The sequence below is a fragment of the Jaculus jaculus genome, chromosome 16 (assembly GCF_020740685.1).
Source record: "Jaculus jaculus isolate mJacJac1 chromosome 16, mJacJac1.mat.Y.cur, whole genome shotgun sequence".
Taxonomy (NCBI): domain Eukaryota; kingdom Metazoa; phylum Chordata; class Mammalia; order Rodentia; family Dipodidae; genus Jaculus; species Jaculus jaculus.
This window is the reverse complement of record NC_059117.1, coordinates 47,023,490-47,048,158: the sequence shown is the minus strand read 5'-3', so window position 1 is coordinate 47,048,158 and position 24,669 is coordinate 47,023,490. Positions and strand designations below refer to the sequence as shown.

The 24,669-nt window shown below is 39.9% G+C and overlaps 1 protein-coding gene across 1 annotated transcript in view; it reads left to right on the top strand.

Moving 5' to 3' along the window:
- The window catches only part of Dcp1a (decapping mRNA 1A), a 61,832-nt gene that overhangs the window by 7,591 nt on the left and 29,572 nt on the right, over positions 1 to 24,669 (top strand). The window contains exons 3-4 of the mRNA XM_004652734.2: positions 264 to 391; positions 23,390 to 23,456. Coding sequence (XP_004652791.1) covers positions 264 to 391; positions 23,390 to 23,456 — 195 coding nt within the window. The remainder of the gene's footprint in view (positions 1 to 263; positions 392 to 23,389; positions 23,457 to 24,669) is intronic.

The window sequence follows — 24,669 nt, the reverse complement described above, 5'->3', positions numbered from 1 at the left end:
ACATGATTTAGGAGCAGAGGAGGGAGGAGGCATGGATCTCAGGTTTTCTTTCTTTCCAGTGTAGAGGTTTGAACCCAGGGCCTTGCATATACTAGGCAAGCATTTTACCACTGCATCATATTCCTAAACCTAATTTTTTGTTTATGGTTTTAAGTGCCAATAATGTTATATGCTATAGTAATGTACTCTTTTTTTGAAATGAAAATAAAGCAGTAAAAAACATTGCTTCCAAATAGAAGGTAACCAGATTCTCTTTTATTAAGGTCAGCTTCACCTCACCATGGTTTTACCATTGTAAATCGACTGAACATGCACAATCTAGTGGAACCAGTGAATAAGGATTTGGAATTTCAGCTCCATGAACCATTCCTTCTATACAGAAATGCAAGCTGTGAGTATGTTTGTATACGCTTAATATTAGTTTCAGAACATTTGTAATACAAAATATGGTCCATACTCTGTTTTTGTTTATAAACGAGTGTTTGGTAAGATTTTATTTTTCTTTTAATTTTTTATTTATTTGCAAGAGATAGAGATAAAGAGAGAGAGAGAATAGGCATGCCAGGGCCTCCAGCCACTGCAAACAAACTCCAGACACATACACTACCTTGTGCATCTGGCTTGTGTGGGTACTGGGGAATCAAACCTGAGTCCTTGGCTTTGCAGGCATGTGCCTTAACCTCTAAGCCATCTCTCCAGTCCAAGATTGGCTTTTTAAACTGTTCTAAAATTGAAGAATTTTTTTCTTTGTTTTTTTATTTTTATTTTTATTTATTTGAGAGCGACAGACTGAGGGAGAAAGAGGCAGAGAGAGAGAGACAGAGAGAATGGGCATGCCAGGGCCTCCAGCCACTGCAAGCGAACTCCAGATGTGTGCGTCCCCTTGTGCATCTGGCTAACGTGGGTCCTGGGGAGTCAAGCCTTGAACCGGGGTCCTTAGGCTTCACAGGCAAGCGCTTAACCGCCAAGCCATCTCTCCAGCCCCTAAAATTGAAGATTTTTAAATGTAATTCTTTTTAGTTAATTATACTGTTCTATTAAAGTTATAGTTACGTCTTTTATGAAATTAAGTTTTAGTCCTTTGCTTTTATTATAGCTTTGAACTGCCCACACTCGGGAGCCATAGACACTGGTACTTTCCACAAAGTACTTTGCCCTGAATCATGGTGCTTTTCAATCTGTCCATGTAATTCAATGTCAACGAGGTACAAGTGCTGTGCCAAAAACTATTTTGCTGTAATGGTAACCTACTTAGGATAAGCAGTTACTTTGGTCAGCTGCATCTCAGAAGTGCATGACAGACACATGGTTGGAGAGTTGAGATTATAACTCCTTTTCTGCTTCCTATTCTAAAATATTTTCAAGCATTTTCAATGTCTAATAATTATTGAATTCAGTCATCAGAGCTCAGTATAGATGATTTTTGCCTTACAATGGGATTACTTTTTTTTTCCAGTATTTTTGCTTGTTTATTTACAAGCAAAGAGAGAATGGGCACACTGGGGCCTTTAGCCACTGCAGATGAACTCCAGATGCATGTGCCACATTGTGCATCCAGTTTTAGGTTGGTACTGGGGAATTGAACCCAGGTTGTTAGGCTTTGCAGGCAGGTGCCTTAACGGTTGAGCCATCTTTCTAGCCCCAGGGATTATTTCTTGATAAACCCTATCATAAGTTGAGTATATATTTAACACACCTAAACTACCAAGCATTATAGTTTAATTACACAGTATATTGGAAAGTATTGGTATTCCTCAGTGTAAGCAGATGCTGCCTAGGAGCTATGGCTGGTGTTGATACCCAGCACTACAAGATAAATACCACACTGCAGATTGCTAGCCTGGAAAAAAATTCAAAATCCCAAGCATGGTTTCTGCCAAATGCACATAATTTTTATAACATTATAAAATAAAAATTCTTATTATTTGTTATTGTCTTCTATGAAATTATTATTATTATACTTATTATTGTCAGTGGTCATAAATAGGAGACTATACTATTAAAAAAAGTAAAGTTCCTCATTTAAGATTTATTTTTTTGTTTGTTTGGTTGGTTTTTCAAGATAGGGTTTCACTCTAGCTTAGGCTGACCTAGAATTCACTATGTAGTCTCAGGGTAGCCTAGAACTTATGGCAAGCCTACCTCTACCTCCTACCTCTGCCTCCCAAGTGCTGGGATTAAAGGTATGTGCCACCACGTCCAGCAAGTTCCTCAATTGAATTTCACTTGACTGGGTAGTAATTAGTATTACAGTATCAATTCTATAGATATAGTCAGAATACTTAAAATCGAGGTGGAGCACATTTGTTATCCTAGCACTTTAGAGACTAAGGCGGGAGAATTGTCACAAGTCTGAGGCCCCATCTTGAGCTATAAGATTCTGACTCAAAGAACAAAACAAAAAATGAAACCTGGGCTAAAACAAAAAAAAGGGGGTGGGGGAGTGATAGAGGCTGGAGAGATGGCTTGCTTGCAAAGCCTAAGGACCCATTCAACTCCCCAGATCCCACATAAGCTAGATGCACAAGGTGACACATATACAGCATCGCACATGCATACTAGGTGGCACATGCATCTGGAGTTCCATTACACTGTCTGGAGGCCCTGGCTCACCAATTACCTATCTCCTCTCTTTCTCTCTCTTACTCTCTCTGTCATATAAAAAAGTGAGAGTAAGAGTTGGGAGGCTCTATCTAAGTGGCCCTTTTATTTTTATTTTATTTTATTTATTTATTTATTTATTTAGAGGTAGGGTCTCACTTTAGCCCAGGCTGACCTGGAATTCACTATGTAGTCTCGGGGTGGCCTCAAACTCACAGAGATCCTCCTACCTCTGCCTCCCAAGTGCTGGGATTAAAGGTGTGCAACACCACACCCGGCCCAAGTGGCTCTTTATGTAAAACAATCCACAGGGGAAAAGTCATTCAAAGATACAAGTGTGCCACCATGTCCTGATCAGAGATACAGTTTGTTTCAAGTGAAATTGGCTTAAGTTTTATTATGGTTTTTGCTACCTAGATATTCAATGTGTATTGCTCCTACTAGTCAGTGAGGAAACTTGTCAAGTGACTTGTGGGCATAGTTACCATTTATCAATAAGCCTGAATAAATCGTTATTTCTGTTGCAGTTAAAGGGTCCGGTGAAATTGGAAGCATGATATATAATTGAAATATCTTAGCCAGAACCTAACTACTCAGCTATTTGAAGATAATTCTATAGCCCTTGTGCAGAACAAATGAAACCAAATTTGGAGGATGATAATAGGTTCTATCTTGTGAAGATCAAGCAGCTGTCCAGACTATAGTCTGGGATCAGCATAAAATTGCCAGTATTTTGTAAACCTAACCCATTAGAGTGTTGTAGATTCATAGATCTTTAATTATCCAGAGTATTTGTTATCATATTAATTAGAATATCCTTGTGGTGACAGTGAACTAGTACATTTTATTTGAGAAAGCTTTTGTTTTGTTTTTTTTTTTTCTTTTCTTTTGTTCGTCCTGCAGGGTCTCATTCTAGCCTAGACTGACATGGATTTCACTCTAGCCTCTGGCTGGCCTTGATCCTTCTACCTCAGCCTCCCAAATGCTGGGATTAAAGTTGTGAGCTCCAACTCTTGGCTTTAAGAAAGCTTTTTAACAAGAAGTAGAAACAAAATGCTTCCTTATTTAAACTGATAACTCAATAACTAGGCTTCCCATTGAAGAAAGTATTTTAAAAAGAGAGCTATATCTGGGAGAAATGGGAGATTTAGGGAGTTTTAAGACTTCTCATTTGTTTTGTCTACCTAGCCTTAAAAGTAATAGTATTGTCTAGGCATAAGATGTTATGTAGGGATTTGTTCATTAAATAAACAATTAGAATCTGTTTATGTATGTGGGTAATTATATCTGGTTCTGTAGCTATTCCTTTGTCATTCTCTGTAAGAGATACCATCTAGACACCTGACCTGCTAACTCAAATTACACCTTCATGTCCAACTTTTCTCACTGAAGTTTTGGAGTTAATGTAATAGAACATCAAACTATAACTTTTTACAGGTCCAAATTGTTTTATTTAATTCATTTATTTGTTTTTAGTTTTTCTTTATGCAAAATGCACACTTACCAACTCAGCTCCCAAGAAAAAGATAAAATGCATTCATTAACTAAGGTTTTAGGTTTGATGAATCTTTCAAATCTTTCATCAATACTGTATTTTCATTTTGCACAAGGGACAAGTTCCACATGAGGCTTTTATGGGACCCCCAATGAGAAATAAGCAGGTTATAGATTCTAGTTATTTATCACCATATTTCAAAATCCCAACTTAAGAAATTGAGGGTGGGCTGGAGAGATGGCTTAGCAGTTAAGGTGCTTGCCTGCAAAACTTAAGACCCATGTTCCATTCCCCAGCACCTACATAAGCCAGATGCACAAGGTTGTGCACTTGTCTGAAGTTCGCTTACAGTTGCTGGAGTTCCTGGTATACCAATTCTCTCACCCCCACCCCAGCCAAATAAATAATTTTAAAAGAAATTGAGCAAACAAGACCCTCAGAGATGTTTGGAACTTAGCGAAGAATCACAAAGGCAGTAGGTGAGAGATGTAGACTCTAGGACTGTTTGTTTTCAAAGCTAGTGCTCTTTCGTCCACAGTAATGATTACATGAATTTTTTCCACGTTCTAGAACAATACTTGTCCAGTAGGACTTGACAATGATGGGAAACTTAGATAATAGCACTAACATAGATAATGACCACCAGCCATATGTGTGACTGACTCTAAGCACCTAACTGTGGTTAGGCTTTTATACCATCCATTTAGTCTTTCCTTTCTGAAATTTATACATAACTTCTAGGTTCAAAGGCTGCAGGCTATGTCCCTAAGGATGGTTTTACCATGGTAATACTTTCTTGAAAAGGGATTTTGTCTGCAGATAATTCTGTTCTAACTTTAGGTAAATCACTTAAATTAGTGATCTGATCTGGTTATCATAAGGTGTTTTGTCAATCACTCATAAATGTCAAACATTTTAGACTGTCTTTCCATCCTAGACTCAAGCCAAACCATCTTATTAAGTGAAACAAGTCACAGGTACTTTAGTATTATCACGGTCATCTTATAAGCCAGGCATGTAGTGTGTTTATTTCTATCACTTCTTGCTAACAGTACTATAAATGAACTTCTTGTCAGAAATTATGCTCTTTTTCTAGTGCTTATTCCCAGCACCTCATATATACTATACAAGCATTCTACTACTTACTACACCCTTATTCCTCTTTGTTTCTCTTGCAAATATTTTCAAAAATGTTATGAGCTATTAGGTAGCCTGTAGTATGAGTTGAAAAGATAATGTATGCTAAAAATGAAATGTCTTTAAGGCTACATTTATTTGGGGGTGAGGCTAGAGATTGAACCTAGGCTTTTCTGTACGCTAGTCAAGTGCTCTTCCAGTAAGCTACATCTCCAAGTCCCAAACATTTTTAAAAAATTACTTATTTATTTGAGAGGGAGAGAGAGAGAAAGAGGCAGATATAGATAGAGAATGGGGGTGCCAGGGCTTCCAGCCACTGCAAATGAACTCCAGACGTGTGTGCTCCTCTGTGCATATGGCTAACGTGGGTCCTGGGGAGTCGAGCCACGAACTGGGGTCCTTAGGCTTCACAGGTAAGTGCTTAACCACTAAGCCATCTCTCCATCCCAAGTCCCAAACTTTTTTTGGAGGTGTTTTTTCGGGGTGTGTGGGATCTCATAGTCCAGGTTAGCCTCAAATTCACTGTGTAGCCATGGATGGCCTAGAACTTTTAAATGTTTTTTGCTTGAGAGGGGGATGGGCACACCAGAGCCTCTTCCCACTGCAAATGAGCTTGACACATGCCACTTTGTGCATCTGGCATTATGTAGTTACTGAGGAATTGAACCCCAGCTGGCAGGCTTTACAACCAAGCACCTTTAACAACTGAGCCATCTCCCTAGCCTTCTGCCTTGAAGTATTTGTTTTTGGACAAGTATTGGGTATCTTCAATTGCTCCCTGTCTTACATGTTGAGACAGGATGTCTCACTGAATCTAGAGCTCACTTACTCAGCTGACTACCTAGCCAAAGCCCTTTCTCCCCACATCCCCAGTACTGGGGTTACAGGCAAGTGCCACCACACCGGACATTTTGCATGTGGATTCTGAGAATCTGACCTTGGGTTCTTGTGCTTGCAAAGCAAGCACTTTACTTGCTGAGCCATCTCCCTAGCCCCCCAACCCAAACATTTGTTTTTTAATCATTAATAGAAACACGACCAGTGGGCCAGAGTATCCCAACATTCTCAGACTGTCAGTAGCTATCACCAACCTACTGATCTGTTTTCACTTGCAACTTCTAGGAATGATACAAATATATCAGAAAAAAATACCCAACATCTATCCATTAATATGTGAACAAAGATTCTTCCCCTTACAGACATTTATACATAGTGTACAAAATATTAAATGCGTAGTAGCAACAAAAAAAACAAAGTGAAGCAAAAATATTGAACAGCAGTAGCATGAAATAGTAGCTGTCCATACCTAAAGTATCCCAAGATTGAAGTGAAGATATTTAAACCCAGACATGGTAGCTCACACCTAGAATCTCAATGCTCAGGGAGAATGACTGCTGTTAGTCTTAGGACCAGCCTGGGTTCTAAGGTAAAACCTTGTCTCAAAAAGTAAATCTGAAAAAAAAAATAACTGAGAGATAGTTGAGTGGGTAATGCTTGCCACACAGTCACAAGGTTGTGCATTTGGAACCCCAGTACCCACATAAAGTGCTGAACATGCTGGTGTGTGTCTGTAATCTCAGCACCAGAGAAACAAGATCCCTGGGACTTGCTGGCTAAGTTGTCTCGGTGAATGTAGTAAGATTCCATCTCAAAAAAAAAATCTGTGCAAATGAGGAAGACAACTGCCATTGATTTCTGGCCATCATACTCATCGATGTACACATAAATGCAATCCACATACAAACTCACATACATGCATACACCACACATGCAAAAAAAAATTAAACAAGAGAGCCAGATAGCTGAATTATATGTAGCTGTTAACTTTGAAGAAAAATTATGAATGATTGACACTGGGGAGTTGCTCAATGGTAAAACAGTTACCTAGCATTCAAAAAGCCTAGCCCCACAAAAAAATACTAAGGGTAGCAACTGCACTTACTCTGGCAAAGAAGAAAAGTTAAAGTAAATAGAAATAAAATAAAATTTTAATTTGTAAACCAGTAAATCAATTATTAGAGCAAATGTTAAAAAGAACTAAACTTTCCAGTTAAGGCTAAGATGAAGGTATAAAATTTGCCTGTGTCTTGTTTATTAAAAGTAGGGGATGGTGGGGGAAGGAGGGTATTACCATGGGATATTTTTTATAATCATGGAAAATGTTAATAAAAATTGTGAAAAAAAAAAAAAGTAGGGGATAGGCCAGGTGTGGTAGCACATGCCTTTAATCCCACACTTGGGAGGTAGAGGTAGGAGGATCACCATGAGTTCAAGGCCAGTCTGAGACTACATAGTGAATTCCAGGTCAGTCTGGGCTAGGAAAAGACCCATGTAAGTTTGTTAAGCATGTATAACTGACAAAAAGCATCAGTCAGAATAAGTTAAGTACATGGTGTGAGGGAGAGCTGGCTCAGCTGGCAAGCAGGAAGTCCTGGGTTCTGATCCCAGCACTTGGAAAAAGGACCTCTAGGGCTAGCTAGGCTAGCTGAATCAGTAATCTCCTGATTCAGTGAGAGACCCTGTCTCCAAAAAATAAGGTAGTGATTGAAGAAGGCACCCAACATCAACCTCTGGCCTCACACAGACACATACACATACACATACACATGCCACAAATACAAACAGACATACAAAACAAAAAGAACCACATTGAGATAGAGTAATCTAGGATACAATCTGAGCAATTTTGAACTAGTATGCACCTAGTATATGTTTGAATTACAAGCTGAATTTGAAAAGGTCATAATTAGGACTAAGAAAATGCTTCAACTTTAAAGGTACTTGCTTGTGAGCCTGCAGACCCGAGTTCAGTCTTCCTCGGTACCCATATAAAACTGGACACAAGTGCCATATGTCTGTGATCCCAATATGGCCCCTGCAGTAGGAGGCAGACCCAGGAGGATCCAGAAGCATGCAAGCAACACAGCAAGAGAGAACTTGTCTAAAAGAAGGTAGAAGGAGAGGACAAACACCTGAGGCCCTCTAATCTCACACACATGCTGTGGCATGCACATGCCCATACACACAAATAATAAAAATGGAAAAAAAGTCCATAATTAAAACAGATTGAACAAGTCATCTGAATAGTTGACAACTAAAGTAGAAAGCTTAATAAGGTTATTAGATAGTACATTTACATATATTGTCGAAGAAATTAACAGGGAAAAAGAGAAAATCTGAGTAAAGAAGAATGGAAATTAATTGTAGCAGAAACCTCAATACAATAATAGAATAGACCCACAAAACAAAAACCTTGTATATAATGTGATAGATCCAACAACAATAAAAATCGAAGAGGAACTAGGGAGATGGCTGCATGGTTGAGGTCACTTGCATGCTTATGAAAGCAAAAGAGGCACAGTGCCTTTAAGCCCAGCACCTGGGAGGCAGAAGTGGAAGGATCACCATGAGTTCAGGGCCACCCTGAGACTACATAGTGAATTCCAGGTCAGCCTGGACTAGAGCAAGACCCTTCCTTAGGGAAAAAGAAAAGAAAAAGCACAATTTAATATATATGTACTCAAACATAAACAGATCTCGGTAGACTCAAGCAAAACAATTTGTCTAATGGTTTAAAAATCTCCCCCATCATATCTGCAGAAATCACTAAAAGGAATGCTCTATTCAATAAATGATAGTGGGAGTTTTTCTTATAGAGACCAGCCTCTGAAAAGACAGATTCAGGAGCTATTCATTTCTGGTCTTATTGTCACACCTAACTTATCTGATGAGACCATTTGTCTGTGGTGCTCACCACCTAGTTTACAATAGAAGCAGCATACCTCACTCAGGTTTCTCCTAGAAGGTGTTTTCCCCCCAAGACTAAAGTTGGGAATCCTTTGATTGCTCCTGTATGGACATTTTAGAATGAAAGTGGGAACCTAGAATCTGTTTTGTTGTTGTTTTTATTTTTTATTTATTTGCAAGCCAAGAGAAAAGAGAGACAGAATGAGCATGCCAGGCCTCCAACTACTGCAAACTCCAAATGCATGTGCCACTTTGTGTATTTGGCTTTAAATGGGTACTGGGGAATTGGCTTTGTAGGCAAGTGCCTTAAACTCTGAGCCATCTCACTAGCTGAATCTGTTTTTTCATTTAGAGGCTTCTTTGTCACTTAATTATGAAATACCTTCAAAATAAAGTGAGTTCTAAGTAATTTTTAAAAATCTTAAACTTGGTGCATGAATCAACAACAATAAAACAAACTACTTTGTCTTTTTCACAGCTAGACAATTTGCAGTATAACATGATTAATTGCAAATGTGAACTTTGTGGAACAATCAGTGTTACTAAATGCTATACTTTATAGGTTAAATTTTCTGTTTATTTTCTCAAAGAACTATAAGAAAGAGTTATTAAAATGTATTACAGCTTTCAGTGTTAGAAGTCTGTCCTCCTCACAAGAGTTAGGGGTCTTTTTGAAGCTGGTCATGGTGGCTCATGCTTATAATCTCAGCACTCTGGAGGCAGAGGCAGTAGGTTTATTACAAGACTAGAGTCAGCCTGGGCTACGCAGCAAGTATCAGAGCTGACCAGCAAGGGCTATGCAAAACAAAAGAAACCCCCCCAAAAAAAAATAATGAAATACACTACCTCATTAAGCCTAGGGCTGGACATATACATGTTTAATTCCTATAACTACTACCTATGGATTTAGGTTCTATGATTTAAGAGTTATCATTATAATTTGAGTGATTAGCTCGCCCATACTGAAAACCTGATTGGTCAGAGAAATGTTTATATTTAGTCATTCTCAATAACACTGTTTATCCTATTAATTAAAAAGAGATTCCATGGACTGGAGAGATGGCTTAGTGGTTAAGGCACTTGCCTGTGAAGCCTAAGGACCCAGGTTCCATTCCCCAGTACCCACATACACCAGGTGCACAAGGTGGCACATGCTTCTAGAGTTCATTTGAAGTGGCCGGAAGCCCCAATGTGTTCATCCTCTCTCTCTCCCCCACCCCTATCTATCTTAAATAAATAAATAAAAGTTTTTAAAAAAAAAAAAATTTTAAAGAGAGAGATTCCAGGTCAGCCTGGGCTAGAGCAAGACCCTACCTCAGAAAAGCCCCCCAAAAAGTGTGTGGTCCAGATTTTCTCTTCTCAGTCCCAATTTTATTCTGTCCCAGGGAAAGTATGCAGCGGTAATTTAAGCGAAAAGAGAAGTAATATTTTTGCTTTATGAACATATTAGGTTACCATTTCACTAAATGTAATCACTTTAATGGAGACACTTTTCTGTTTCCTGTATCTAACATTTTAAGGCAAGTATCTCCCACTAAATACCACTTTGCTCATTTTAAAATATTTATAGTAGTCAAGAAATTGAACCAAGTCCTTTTCTGGTTTTCCAGGATTACCCAGTATGTCTTGAATTTCATTTTATCTGATACTTGAAAGCAATCATGTGTAGGTAAAACACAATCTAAAATTTCTTGAAGTGTTAATGACATAGAGTCACTGGGGTAGTATATTACTATTTAACCTACTTAACGACATAACAAATACAGTAGAAAATAAAACTAGCATTGATGTTTAATAATTTTAAGAACTTACCTGCAAAAGCCTGGGAGAAGTACTCCTTTGTTTCTATTTCACTTACAACTTGTCCTTTATATCGGACATCAGTCTCTTGAAGGAGAGTATTTTTAATTAAAATTAAGTCACTAGAAAATGTAGGAAGGCTCATTTCCATAGTGTTGAAAATACAGCTGAGAAGTGGAAAGTTTTAGTAGATTGCTGTCTGTGTGCTGTTTTTGTCTCTCCTTGTCGTTTCTTAGTTCAAGGGCAAGGCTCAGAACAATAGAGATGATAGGTCACTGTTGGCATTTGGAATAGATCTTCAGACTTAAATCACAGTGCAAAGTCTCCTCACAAGATGAGTTTATAATTTATCAAGTCAAAAAATGTGAGTTCTGCCTCTAGACTGAAAGAGGAATTTATAAACGGTAAGAAAAGTTCCGTAGTTTGTCGTGATCTTTCCGTCAGTGCTTCTCATAGACTGAAGAAAGGCAGGCTGTCCCCCATCAGCTGCAGCACTGCTGTGATCAGTGAAGGATTTGTGGCAACTGCATTAGCCTTCCCTTCAGGGCCAAGATAAGGAAAGGGCCTCAGTGCTGCCACATTTATGGATTGAAGGGTGAAACATCATGAGAACATACAGGACTTAGACTGAAAAGCTAACTCATGCTGTGAGGTCAGACATTGTAAAACCATGTACTGGACACTCGGTGGTTAAAGGTGCTTTCTTACAAAGCCTGTTGGCCTGGGTTCAATTCCCTGTCATCTACATAAAGCTAAAAGGGCATTCATTTGCAGTGGCAAGAGACTGGTACACACACACACACACACACACACACACATACACAGGCATGCACAAATAATAATTTGTTTTATATAAAACCGTGCAGTTTTATCTTACAATAGGCTACTGCTTGGTGTCCTCTTGGTAACTTCTTGAGTCCATAGATGTTTCAGAATTCCCAAAGTGGAGTCTTTTTTTTTTTAATTCAATAGAAATTTTGCATGGACACATCATATACTGATACCATCATTTCCTTCCTCCTTGTCGTCCCCGCCCCCACTCCACTGAGGAACAAAGTGGATTCTTTTCATTATGATTTACTAATCACTGCTTGTCCAAGATAATGTTATCAGGTAAAAGCAGTTTTGATCTTTTTGTTTGTTTGTTTGTTTTGGTTTTTGAGTTAGGATCTTGCTCTAGCCCAGGCTTACACGGAATTTACTATGTAGTCTCAGACTGGCCTCAAACTCACAGCGATCCTCCTGCCTCTGCCTCTGCCTCCAAGTGCTAGGATTAAAGACATGCACCACCATACCTGGCTTGATCTTTTTTTTTTTTTTTTTTTTTTTTTTGGGTGCTTAACTATAAGTGAGATAATTTTATTATCTAATACTTTGAATTTTTCTTTGAAGAATTCACAATGCAAGGTACAGTTTCTGACACTTAGTGCCAGAAATATGTCAGCAAGTAATATATAGGCTTTCATGTTGAATGTACATAAAGAAGTTCAGTGGTTTTACAAAGTGAAAGTCTAAGAAGACTGCAGTCAGAGACTCAGGACTGAGCCCTGCAAATTCAGTGTCCTGGAGCTCCAGATCTTCACTTAGAAAGTCTTATTTCCAAGCCTCTGGCTTTCTAGTTAAGGGGAAACCTGATAAATGTTTCCTCTCAACATTAAAAAGAAAAAGGAAAAAAGAAAAAAAACCTGGCATTTTCTTCACAGACACTTGGATTTCTGTGACCACCACTAACATCCATGCATGTACAGTCAGCCAGAGTTCTTAGTAGGACGTGTCCATCACTAATCTCATCACATCCTGAGATCTCTTATCCTCTGTAGGCATTTGTGCTTACAGCTTTGATCACAAAGCAAATTGGTAACATATATAGGAAAGCAAGCAGAAGACAGGGAAAGAAAAGAAGTTCCTCTCATTCCTCTAACATGCCCATAGCAGCCAAAGGCCATACTTCCCACCTTATCTTTCCCTTGTGATACCCAAAAATGGTAACTTGGTGTGACTTCTAAGGTGAATAAATGGCCTGTGGATGGTGGCCATATCTAGAATTTTGTCATACCCACAGTCATTTACAGTACATGCTTTGGAAGCTGTCTGTAAGAAGTGGCAAGCACTATGTGACAAGATAGCCTATAAATCGTACAGCACAAGGAAAACTCTAGTGTGATTTCCTTTTTATTTGGTGTTTCCATTATTTAATAATCAAAGTATAATAGAAATGATTGAGCATAGTATTGTCCTCGTCCCCAAAGAAATTCAGTGGCTAGTTCATGTATATGAATCCTATACTGAGATTGTAATGTTTAAAAAAATACAACTGTAAAAGTGGACTGAAGGGTACCAAATTTCTATTATTATTATTAGATGACTATATTTATTGAGGGAAGTACAGAGCCAAGGAAAGGCACCCATGTGGAGGACCTGAAAAAACTGGAAAGAAAAGAGAAAAAAAGAAAGTTGAAGGAGCTTCTGACATCTGGGGAGAAGAAGGGGGTAAAGAACCCATGTGGAAGCCTGGCGTGGTGGCGCACTCCTTTAATCCCAGCACTTGGGAGGCAGAGGTAGGAGAATTGCCGTGAGTTTGAGGCCACTTGAGATGATACAGTGAGTTCCACGTCAGCCTGAGCTAGGGTAAGGCTCTACCTTGAAGAAAAAGGGGGAGGTTAGAGGGTTGGCTTAGTGGTCAAGGTGTTTGCCTGCAAAGCCAAAGGACCCTGGTTTAATTCCCTAGGACCCACATTAGCCAGATGCACAAGGGGGCACACGCATCTGGAGTTGATTTGCAGTGGCTGGAGGCCCTGGTGTGCCCATTCTCTCCCCTCCCCCCTTTCTCTGTCAAATAAATAATAAATAAATAAATAAATAAAAGAACCCATGTGGAGAGTAAGGGCTAAGGGGCCCTTCCCTTGGCTCAACCCAGCTAGGCCTGGGCCAAGCCAGCCCAGGGAAAAATTCACCCACAACTGGAAGTTCCCAAGTGGTCAAAGCCCAAATTTCAAAATTATAAACTGAACAGCTTGCAGAATAGCATTTTTAAATTACCTAGCCCAAATCTTTTACCCAGGGTTCAGTAAAGAGATACTTACACTTATAGAAATCTGTCTCTTCTTATGCCATATTATACTTATGTGTTCTGAGATGATTATTCTTTGAACCAAAAGGATTAACGATTAAGTTCCTAAGGTAACTTACCACATTTGCCAATTTACTTCCTGCCTGTCTCTGAGGGTTCGCAGTCTGCCAAAATCTGTTGTGATCAAAAGCCAGTCAGTCTTTGGCTCTGTACTGAAGCTATCAGGATTATTTCTGTGCAAAAAGAAATGATCTGGGCTGGAGAAATGACTTAGCAGTTAAGCACTTACCTATAAAGCCTAAGGACCCTGGTTTGAGGCTCAAGTCCCCAGGACCCATGTAAGCCAGATGCACAAGGTGGCACATGCATCTGGAGTTTGTTTGAGGTGGTGGAGGCCCTGATGCACACTTTCTGTCTCTCCCCCCCCTTTCTGTCACTCTCAAATAAATAAATAAAAATAAACAAAAAAATTAAAAGAAATAATCTAAGCAGAAACATCCAGAGTAGACTTCCATTCATGAAGCTGTACTAGTCAATGTTTATGTCAGAAGTAAAAACTATTCTGATTATGAAAGTAATATAGGTGCTGAAGTGATGGCTCGGTGTTTAAGGTGCTTGTCTGCAAAGCCTAACAGCCCAAGTTCAGCTCCCCAGTGCCCAAATGAAGCCAAATGCGCAAAGTGGCACGTGCATCTGGAGTTCATTTGCAGGGACTAGAGCCCGTGGTGTGCCAGTGCTCATTCATTCTCTCTCTCTCTTTTTCATTCCTTACAAATAAATAAAATATTTTTTAAAGTAACATTAAAGTGTATTTGAATACCCAAAGCCTATTTTCTTCTTGTCCTTTCCTGTTGGAGGAAATACTTGTCAGTATCTTCAGAATTTTATAACTTTTTGCAGTACTAGGGATTAAACTCTGGGCTTCCAGACCAGAGAGATAGCTTAGCAGTTAAGACACTTGCCTGCAAAGCCTAAGGATCCATGTTTGACTCTCCAGGTCCCACGTAACCCAGATGCATAAGGTGACAAAAAGTGCAAAGTCACACATGTGCACAAGATGGTGCACTCGTCTGGAGTTCAATTGCAGTGGCTGGAAGCCCTGGTACACCAGTTCTCCCCCCACCCACATACACATATAAAAAAAAAATACAAAAATGGGGGCTAGAGAGATGACTAAGTGGTTAAGGCACTTGCCTACAAAACCTAAGGATCCAGGTTTGACACCCCAGAACCCATGTAAGCTAGTGGCACATGTGTCTAGAGGTTTTTTTTTGCAATGGCTAGTGTCCCTGGCATACCCATTCTCTGTCCTTATCTGTCTGTCTGTCTCTCTCTCTCTCATAAATACATAAATAAGTAAAAAAATATTTTTAAATACTATATATACATCCTTATCTTTATTGTTTCTGCAAACATGCCTTTGAAAGTGTTTGGTTGTGCGCACACGCTCGCTTGCTTGCTCGCTCGCCCCCTCCCTCCCTCCCTTGCCCCCTCCCTCCCTCCCTCCCTCGCTCGCTCACTCTCGCACGCGCGCGCGCTCTCTCTCTCTCTCTCTCTCTCTCTCTCTCTCTCTCTCTATATATATATATATATATATATATGTATATGTATATGTATGTATATGTATATGTATACACACACACACATATATATACATACATACACGTATATGTATATGTAAGCAAAAAACTCTGGGCTTCCCACATGCTAGGTGAATGCTATACCACTGAGCTGTATTTCTAGCTCAGAAGGTTTTTTTGTTGTTGTTCTTGTTGTTTTTCTTCGTTTTTGGCTTTGTTTTTCGAGGTAGGGTCTTGCTGTAGCCCAGGCTGGCCTGGAATTCCCTATGTAGTCTCAGGGTAGCCTCAAATTCACAGCAATCCTCCTGCCCCTGCCTCCCAAGTACTAGGATTAAAGGTATGCACTGCCATGCCCATCACTAACAAAAAAGCCTTTATCAGACTCCTTTTGTGCTTAGCACCACACTAAAAAATATACCAACCTCCTCAGACCCTTTTAGAAAGTTGGTCAGACCTAAAGTAAATGAATCAAAAAGACAGTTACATGAGAATAACTCCCAGCTCTGTTTTTATAACATTTTAGAGTAGCTGTAGAAGTCTCCACAAAGTTTTGACAAAGTCTCTAAATTACTTCAGAGTTTCTTGATTTGGGGTATGCCATATGCCACTCAAGATGAGTAGCTGGATCTTCAGGCAGAACTGTCTTGGGAAATAGAAACTTTTTCCTATCAGCTCTTCAATTTTTCTCAACCTTAGATAATTGAAATTGATATTCTAAATTCCTTTAACCTTTCTCATTAGCATTATTTTTCACATTTTCTAAATGAAAGAGACTTTGTTTGAAAAGCAAAGAGAAACATGATTTCAGATATTCTTATTTTCATCTATTTTTCATGGAAGTACAACCCAAAGGCAGTTAAATGTTACAGCACACCCCCTACTTTTCAGTGACTTGCCTAGACTGACCTAGGACAAGAGGTAGCACTGTATGATAGGTATCTACTGACTAGTTCACATTCACCTTAAAAGACACCTTTTATAAAATGTGTGGTGCTGTCATTTATAATGGCAGAATGATGCTATATTGCCAAAAGCCTAAATCTGTGATATAGTTAACTAGGGAAAATTATTTCAGGATGTCTCAGCAAGTGAACTGTTGGCAGGGCATGTAGGGCCTTTAAGTGTAGATTCTCTTAAGGGAAGAATACTTAATTTTGGTTTAGAGACAAGGGCCTCTGCAGTCTTAGCTATCTGGTACGCTTGTCTGTTTTTCCTCACTAGTGGCAGTGACAGGCATCATGGCAGCTCCCTGGGCCTTCCTGCCAGTTGCACAACACCGAACATTTGATATGCTGGCAGACAGTACTGATTCTCAGATGCGTCTCTGAACCTCTACAGGTCTGCTTCTGGCAGAATTGAGTGTGACTCTTATCCTTTACCCATTAAGTTATCATTATGGCCTCCTTATCTTTATTTCTTCTACAAACACGGCTTTGAAAGTGTTTGGCTCTTTTTTGGCATTATCTTATTTGATAACATGCAAGTAAAGAAGCAAATATCTTTATTTCTAAATTGCATTTTATTTCTTTGAATGAAAAGAGGGTGCCTTGAGATTTGCCTTAAGTTGTCAGTTATAATGAATTTACTAAGATTTTCAATATGAAATTCTTTCCTAAGAGTTTTAATTTGGTGGTGAGGGGATGTTCAATTTACAGTCCCCTGTGAAATGTATTTATCTCCCTCTTTAGCCCAGAGGGAGCTTTGTGTTCCTCTCCAGACCTGAATACATTACATATCACAGACATTTCTTATCACCAGATATGTAAAATGTGTTAGGTAAAAACTGAAATCTTTTGTATTTGGTTCAGTGTTTTGGTGCCATAGCCAAGGTTGCAAAGGGGCCTATTTTTAAAAAGGTGTTTGCTGGTAATTGCTGCATATGGAATCTTTTCAAAGCCTCAGTGTGATTTAGCTACTGGAAGCATAACTCAGACTCTGTAGTAGATGCTACTTGGTTATTTTCTCTTAATTAGCAAGGCTGTTTCTATGTCCCTACTGTTGGAGATGGCAAAGCAGAGTTATATGTTATTTTACATTGAGTAAAATATTCTGAAATAACTTACTCATTGGAAGCATGTGTAGTGTTTTGAAATTCTGTGAATGAAGAACTGCTATAAAATTGAGCTCCAGACATAAAAGGCTGCCTCTTCATATTATCTTAAGGACCTGTGGCTAGACAGAGGCCCTAAAGGTATGCAGGGCACTTTTTTTTTAATATTTTTTTGTTCATTTTTTATTTATTTATTTGAGAGCAACAGACACAGAGAGAAAGACAGATAGAGGGAGAGAGAGAGAATGGGCACGCCAGGGCTTCCAGCCACTGCAAACGAACTCCAGACATGTGTGCCCCCTTGTACATCTGGCTAACGTGGGATCTGGGGAACCGAGCCTCAAACTGGGGTCCATAGGCTTCACAGGCAAGCACTTAACCGCTAAGCCATCTCTCCAGCCCTTTTTTTTTTTAATATTTTTACTATTTTTTTAATAAAGTTTATATATATATATATATATATATAGGGGGGGCACAGCACGGCCTCTTGCCACTACAAACAAGCTCCAGATGCATGTACCACTTTTTTTTTTTTTTTTTTTGCCCAGGCTGGCCTTGAACTCCTTGTGTTCCTGCCTCTGCCTCCTCAGCAGTTTCCTATCTGCGTGCACCACCACAATGGGCAAGCACCATTAAGTCTGGCTAGGTACTGGGGAATCAAACCCAAGCCAGCAGGCCTTGCAAGCAAGCATAGCATACTTTTATTGTGATTGGAGGTATTCCCTCAGAGAAGCCCACTTGTAAATAAGGTAGGCAAAAAATATTTCTTGTTCATGACTTCATCTGCTCAGCTCCATATATTATTGTATTAATGCACTCTTTAATAACAGAAAATCAGTTTAATTTTTACTACTGTTGAGATTTTTTTTAAGTTTTGTTTATTTACTTATTTGACAGAGAGAGAGACTGAGAGAGAGAATGGGCATACCAGGGCTTCCAGCTGCTACAGACCTTGTGCATCTGGCTTATGTGGTTCCTGGAGATTGAGCCAGGGTCCTTTGGCTTTGCAAGTATCTTCCACCACTAAACCATCTCTCCAGCCCCAAGTTTATTTTGTTGTTGTTTTTTTTGTGTGTGTATGAAATAATGGCCTTAATTCAGCATGAAACAACTTATTAACAGTGGCTTTCTGAACTTATATACACTGATAATATCTTTACATATTTTAATTAATAGTTGTTAAAAACAGATCTGTATATCTTTTAACTTTTTTATTTATTTTTTTAAATTTATTTATTTGAGAGCAACAGACAGAGAGAGAAAGAGGGGGGAGAAAGAGAGGAGAGTGGGCGTGCCAGGGCTTCTAGCCACTGCAAACAAACTCCATACACATGCGCCCCCCCCCCCTTATGCATCTGGCTAATGTGGGTCCTGGGGAATTGAGCCTCTAACCGGGGTCCTTAGGCTTCATAGGCAAGCACTTAACCACTAAGCCATCTCTCCAGCCCATCTTTTAACTTTTTTTTTTAGGTTGTCTTTTTTTAAAATTTTTATTAGCATTTTCCATGGTTATAAAAAATATCCCATGGTAATTCCCTCCCTCTCCCCCCCCCCCCACTTTCCCCTTTGTTAACTTTTTTTAAGACAGAATCTCAGGCTGGAGAGATGGCTTAGTGGTTAAGGCACTTGCCTACGAAGCCTAAGGACCCACGTTTGACTATCCAGATCCCACATAAGCCAGACGCACAAGAGTGAGGCAAGTGCAAGGTCACACATGCCCATTAGGTGGCACAAGCACCTGAAGTTCAATTGCAGTGGCTGAGGCCTCAGCATGCCAAATCATTCTCTTTCTATCTCTCTCACTCTCTCCCCCCAAAATAAGAAATAGGGCTGGAGAGATGGCTTAGTGTTTAAGGCACTTGCCTGCAAAGCCAGAGGACCTAGGTTCGATTCCCCAGGACAGATGCACAAGGGGGTGCACATATCTGGACTTCATTTATAATGTTTGGAGGCCCTGGTGCATCCTTTCTCTCTCCCTCCCTCTCTTGTTTCTCTGCCAAATAAATAAACAAAATATTTTTAAATAAAAAATATTTATAAATAGCTGGGCGTGGTGTCACACACCTTTAATCCCAGCACTCGGGAGGCAGAGGTGGGAGGATTGCTGTGAGGTTGAGGCAACCCTGAGACTCCATAGTGAATCCCAGGTCAACCTGGGCTACATACAGTGAGACTATGCCTCTAAAAAAAAAAAACTTTTACAAACAAAGAAAAGGGTATGGTAGTGCTTTAATCTGCCTCAAAAAAATTAATAATATACATTTTCTTAAGCTAGCATTTATATTTCCTATTCCCTATGTGTGTTTGTGTTGTTTGTTTGGTTGTTTTTTGTTTGGTTGGTTGTGAGGTGGGGTCTCACTCTATCCCATTCTGACCTAGAATTCACTATGTAATCTCAGGGTGGCCTCGATCTCTCATAAGAATAGACAGACAGACCAGGCATGGTGGCACACACCTTTAATCCCAGCACTCTGGAGGCAGAGGTAGAAGGATTACCATGAGTACAAGGCCATCCTGAGACTACATAGTGAATTCCAGGTCAGCCTGAGCTAGAGTGAGACCCTACCTTTAAACCCCCCCCCCCCCAAAAAAAAAGACAGGGCTAGAGAGATGGTTTAGCAGTTAAGGCATTGTCCTGTGAAGCCTAAGGACCCAAGTTCAATTCACCAGTACTCAAGTAAGCCAGATGCACAAGCAAGATGGCACATGCATCTGAAGTTCCTTTGCAGTGGCTAGAGGCCCTGACATGCCCATTCTTTCCCCAAATAAATAAATAGAATAAGCAAATAAATGATAGAGTAGCATGCCCAATGTTGCCCCTGACACCCCACTGCAGGCCAGTACAGGGCATATACACATGCATGCACCACACACAAGCAAAAAACAAATTTTATTTTTTACTTTTCTTTTTGTTTGTTTTATCAAGTTAATTTTACTGTAGCCTAGGCTGACCTGTAGCTCATTTGTTAGCTTCAGACTGGCCTCAAACTCACAGTGATGCTACTACCTCAGCCTCCCAAGTGCTGGATAAAAGGCATGTGCCACCATTCCTGGCTATGTTACTTTGGATGTAAAGAGATTTAGACACTGGGTGTGTAGTGGCAAGATCTAGGAATTAAAAGGTATCCTAGTTATAGTCCTAAGGTTAAATTTTTCTGTGACTTATTAAAAGTCACTTAGTCTTCCTATTATATTCCCATTTTCCAGCCATAAGATAGCATAGATTTGTCTCTTCCTATACAACATAAAACTTAGGAATGACAAAAAAAATTAGGAGAGCTCTGAAATCTAGAAAGAGGAGGGTGATCTATTGGATAGGGATTCCAAAAGTATGGATCAACCCAGTATAGGATGTCTTACAATCACCTGCCTAAGAAAAGCCTACTGTTTCTTGACCTCAAGCTTAGCAGCAGCAAATGGCCCAAGTAGGGTTATGCCTCCCTTAGACTGAGTACGAGTCATGTGAATAATACTACATGAGCAAGCCAAGCAAAACTAGAGAGGAAGCTCTGGTAATCTTAAGTGACCACCGGGGAGGTGCTCTCCCTCCCTCCCCCCTTTCAGGAAGCGGTCAGGGTGAGAATGACAACAACCAGTCTAGCATGGGAGAAGCTTCATCTCAGAAGGCCTGGGTGGCCTGACAATAGGAAATTCCTCCCACTCTTCTGTGCAGCATTGGCTGAGGATGTACTAGATTCCCACTTCAAGAAATTCAGAAAAGGAAAAAGAAAAGAAAAGAAAAAAATCAGAAAAAGAGCAAAATTAAACAGAAGGAAATAATAACAATGAGATCACATGTTGGGGCTAGAAAGTTGGCTTAGCAGTTAAGGGGTGGCCTGAGATCACATGTCAATGAAGTTTAAAATAAGAAAGTTGAGGAATTGGGATGATAACTTAGAAGTTAAATGTGCTTACTTGCAAACCTGTTCTTCTGGATTCGATTCTCCAGGACCAACATAAAGTCAGATGCACGAAGTGACTCATTCATCTGGAGTTCCATTACAGCAGCAAAAGACCCTAGTGGGCCCATACTTTTTCATTCACAATCACATAATTTTTTTTAAAGACTTACGTTATTTTTTAAGAGAAAGAAAAGAAAAAGGGAGTTGGGCTAGAGAGATTACTTAGCAGTTAAGTCACTTGCCTACAAAGCCTAAGGAACCATGTTTGACCTGCCATATCCCATGTATCCCCTTGTATGATAGATAGCAGTCAGTGAGCCTTCTCACATGTCATAAGGTTGGATATGAAGCTGTTTGTAAGCTTTCTATTATGGTTGGGATGATGGCTCAGTGGTTAAAGGTGCTGCTTGCAAAGCCTGCTGGCCCAGGTTCAATTCCCCAGCACCCACATAAAGCTGGATGTAAAATGGCATATGCATGTGTGATCCCAGTGTGCATATGCCAATGGGAGGAAGAGTCAGAAGAATCCTAGCTCACAAACCAGGTAGTCTGAGGTTTGTTTGCATCTGGCAGTTTGTTCACAGGGGCAAGACCCCTTTTCCAAGAAGGTAGAGCACAGATACCTCAAAGTTGTCCTGTTTATAAGCATTCTGTAGCCCACACACCCCATACATAGAAACTCAAAAATAAATACAAACACTTTTAAAAGAATTTTTTAAAACTTTCTATTGAAACTTTTTATTGGCAATTCAAATGTAGAAGAGCACTCCTTTGATCCCAGCACTCAGGAGGCAAAGGTAGGAGTCCTGTGAGTTTGAAGCCAGCCTGAACTAGAGAATGAATTCAACTAGAGTGAGATCCTACCTTGTTTGAGAGAGGGAGAGAGAGAATTGGTATGCCAGGGTTTCAGCCACTGCAGTCGAACTCCAGAAACTTGTGCTAACTAGTGCACATGTACAACCTTGCACTTGCATCACCTTTGTGCATCTGGCTTATGTGGGATCTAGAAAGAGATCAAACATGAGTCCTTAGGCTTTGCAGGCAAGCTTTTTAACTGGTAAGCCATCTTTCCAGCCTAATAAATAATTTTTTATTGTAGCATAATTTATAGTCTAAGATTTAAGATTCTAAGACTTCTTTTTAATTTTTAATTTTTCCAAAGTAGAGTCTCACTCTAGCCCAGGCTGACCTGGAATTCACTATGTAGTCTCATGGTGGCCTCAAACTCTCCGTGATCCTCCTACCTCTACCTCCAGAGTGTTGGGATTAAAGGCATGTGCCACCACACCCAGCAAGATCTAAGACTTTTATTCAAAGATTCTGGTATTTGGTTATAATGGGCTTGATTTTCAGTAATTAAGACTTCATAGTTTCTAAACTTTTTTTTTTTTTTTTTTTTTTTTGGTTTTTCGAGGTAGGGTCTCACTCTGGCTCAGGCTGACCCGGAATTCACTATGTAGTCTCAGGGTGGCCTCGAAAACTTGGCGATCCTCCTACCTCTGCCTCCCGAGTGCTGGGATTAAAGGCGTGCGCCACCATGCCCGGCTAAACTTTTTACTTTTATTTATTCATTTGAAAGAGACAGAGAGAGAATGGGCATGCCAGGGCCTCCTCCAGCCACTGCACACAAGCTCCAGATGCATGTGCAGTCTTGTGCATCTGGCTTATATGTGGGTCCTAGGGAATTGAACCTGGGTCCTTTGGCTTTGCAGGCAAATGCTTTAACTGATAAGTCATCTCTCCTGCTCAAAACTTCATATTTGTGTATCATTCCTGCTTGTCTTAATTTGTAGTCTTTTTTTCTTTCTTGATAATATAGACATAATGATTCTTAAATTTAGTGGCAACATAGGTTCAATGAGGTCTTATAATAATGTATGAAGCCAGTGTGTGTGTGTGTGTGTGTGTGATCTATTGATGGAACCAGAATCACTAAGCTATCTCTCTAGTCATGTATGCAGATGTTAAAACTTTACCTTCATCTTTTTTTCTTTTCTTTTTTTCAAGTGTCAATATACAGTATCTGGTTTTATGACAAGAATGACTGTCACCGCATAGCAAAACTCATGGCTGAGTAAGTATTTATATTATTCCATAGATTCAATTAATGATAAGAGAAAGAAAAAATGCCTGCACCACTCTTTGTTATTGAAGTTTATTAATTTATATGTACCCTTCCTTCCTCTTATTATTGCCAAAAAAAATTGAAAAGGGGGAGAGATGGATCAGTGGCTAATGGTGTTTGTTTATAAAGCCTTCTGGCTCATAGTTGATTTCCCAGCACCTAAGTAAAGCCAGATGAAAGTGGCACAGCATCTGGTGATCCTTTGTAATGACAAGAAACTTGTACACCTCTACACACACATGCACAAATTCTCTGACCACTCAGGAACTTCAGCTGTGGGCGAGTTTTTTCCTTGGCTGAGCCTGGGCTGTCTCGGCCCAGGCCCAGCCAGGAGGGCCCCTAACCTTTCTTCTCCACATGGATTTCTTTATCCTCTCTAGCACCCCACATGGCAGGAGCTCCTTGAACTTTCTTTTCTCTTTTCTTTTCATGTTTTTTCCTCCCAGACCCTCCACATGGGATCTTTAGCTACGTGGATGCCTTTCCTTGGCTCTGCACTACCCTTAGTAAATATAATAATTTAATAAATATATAAGTAAAATGGGTTTAAAAAACTGAAAAAGAAAACTGGGTGTGGTGGCACACGCCTTTAGTCCCACTACTCAGGAGGCAGAGGTAGGAGGATCGCCTTGAGTTCAAGGCCACTCTGAGACTACATAGTGAATTTCAGGTCAGCCTGGGCTAGAGTGAGACCCTATAAGTCCAACCTTCTTACAGACTCACAATACATGTTAGCATGTTAAAAATCCCAGGAATGGGCACTAGAGAGATGGCATAGCTGTTAAGGCACTTCCCTGAAAAGCCTAAGGACCCACGTTTGACTCTCCAGATCCCACATAAGGTGACGCAGGCACACAAGGTCACACATGTGCACAAGGTGGCGAGGGCACCTGGAGTTCGATTGCAGTGGCTGGAGGCCCTAGTACGCCATAGTGTTTCACTATAAAAAAAAATAAGTCTCAGTCCATACATGGTGGCACATGCCTTTAATCCCAGCACTCAGGAGGCAGAGGTAGGAGGATCGCCGTGAGTTTGAGGCCACCCTGAGACTACATAATGAATTCCAGATCAGTCTGGGCTAGAGTGAGACCCTACCTCAAAAAAACAAAAATAAATCTCAGGAAGGCTAGGCTTGGTGGTGTACACCTTTAATCCCAGCACT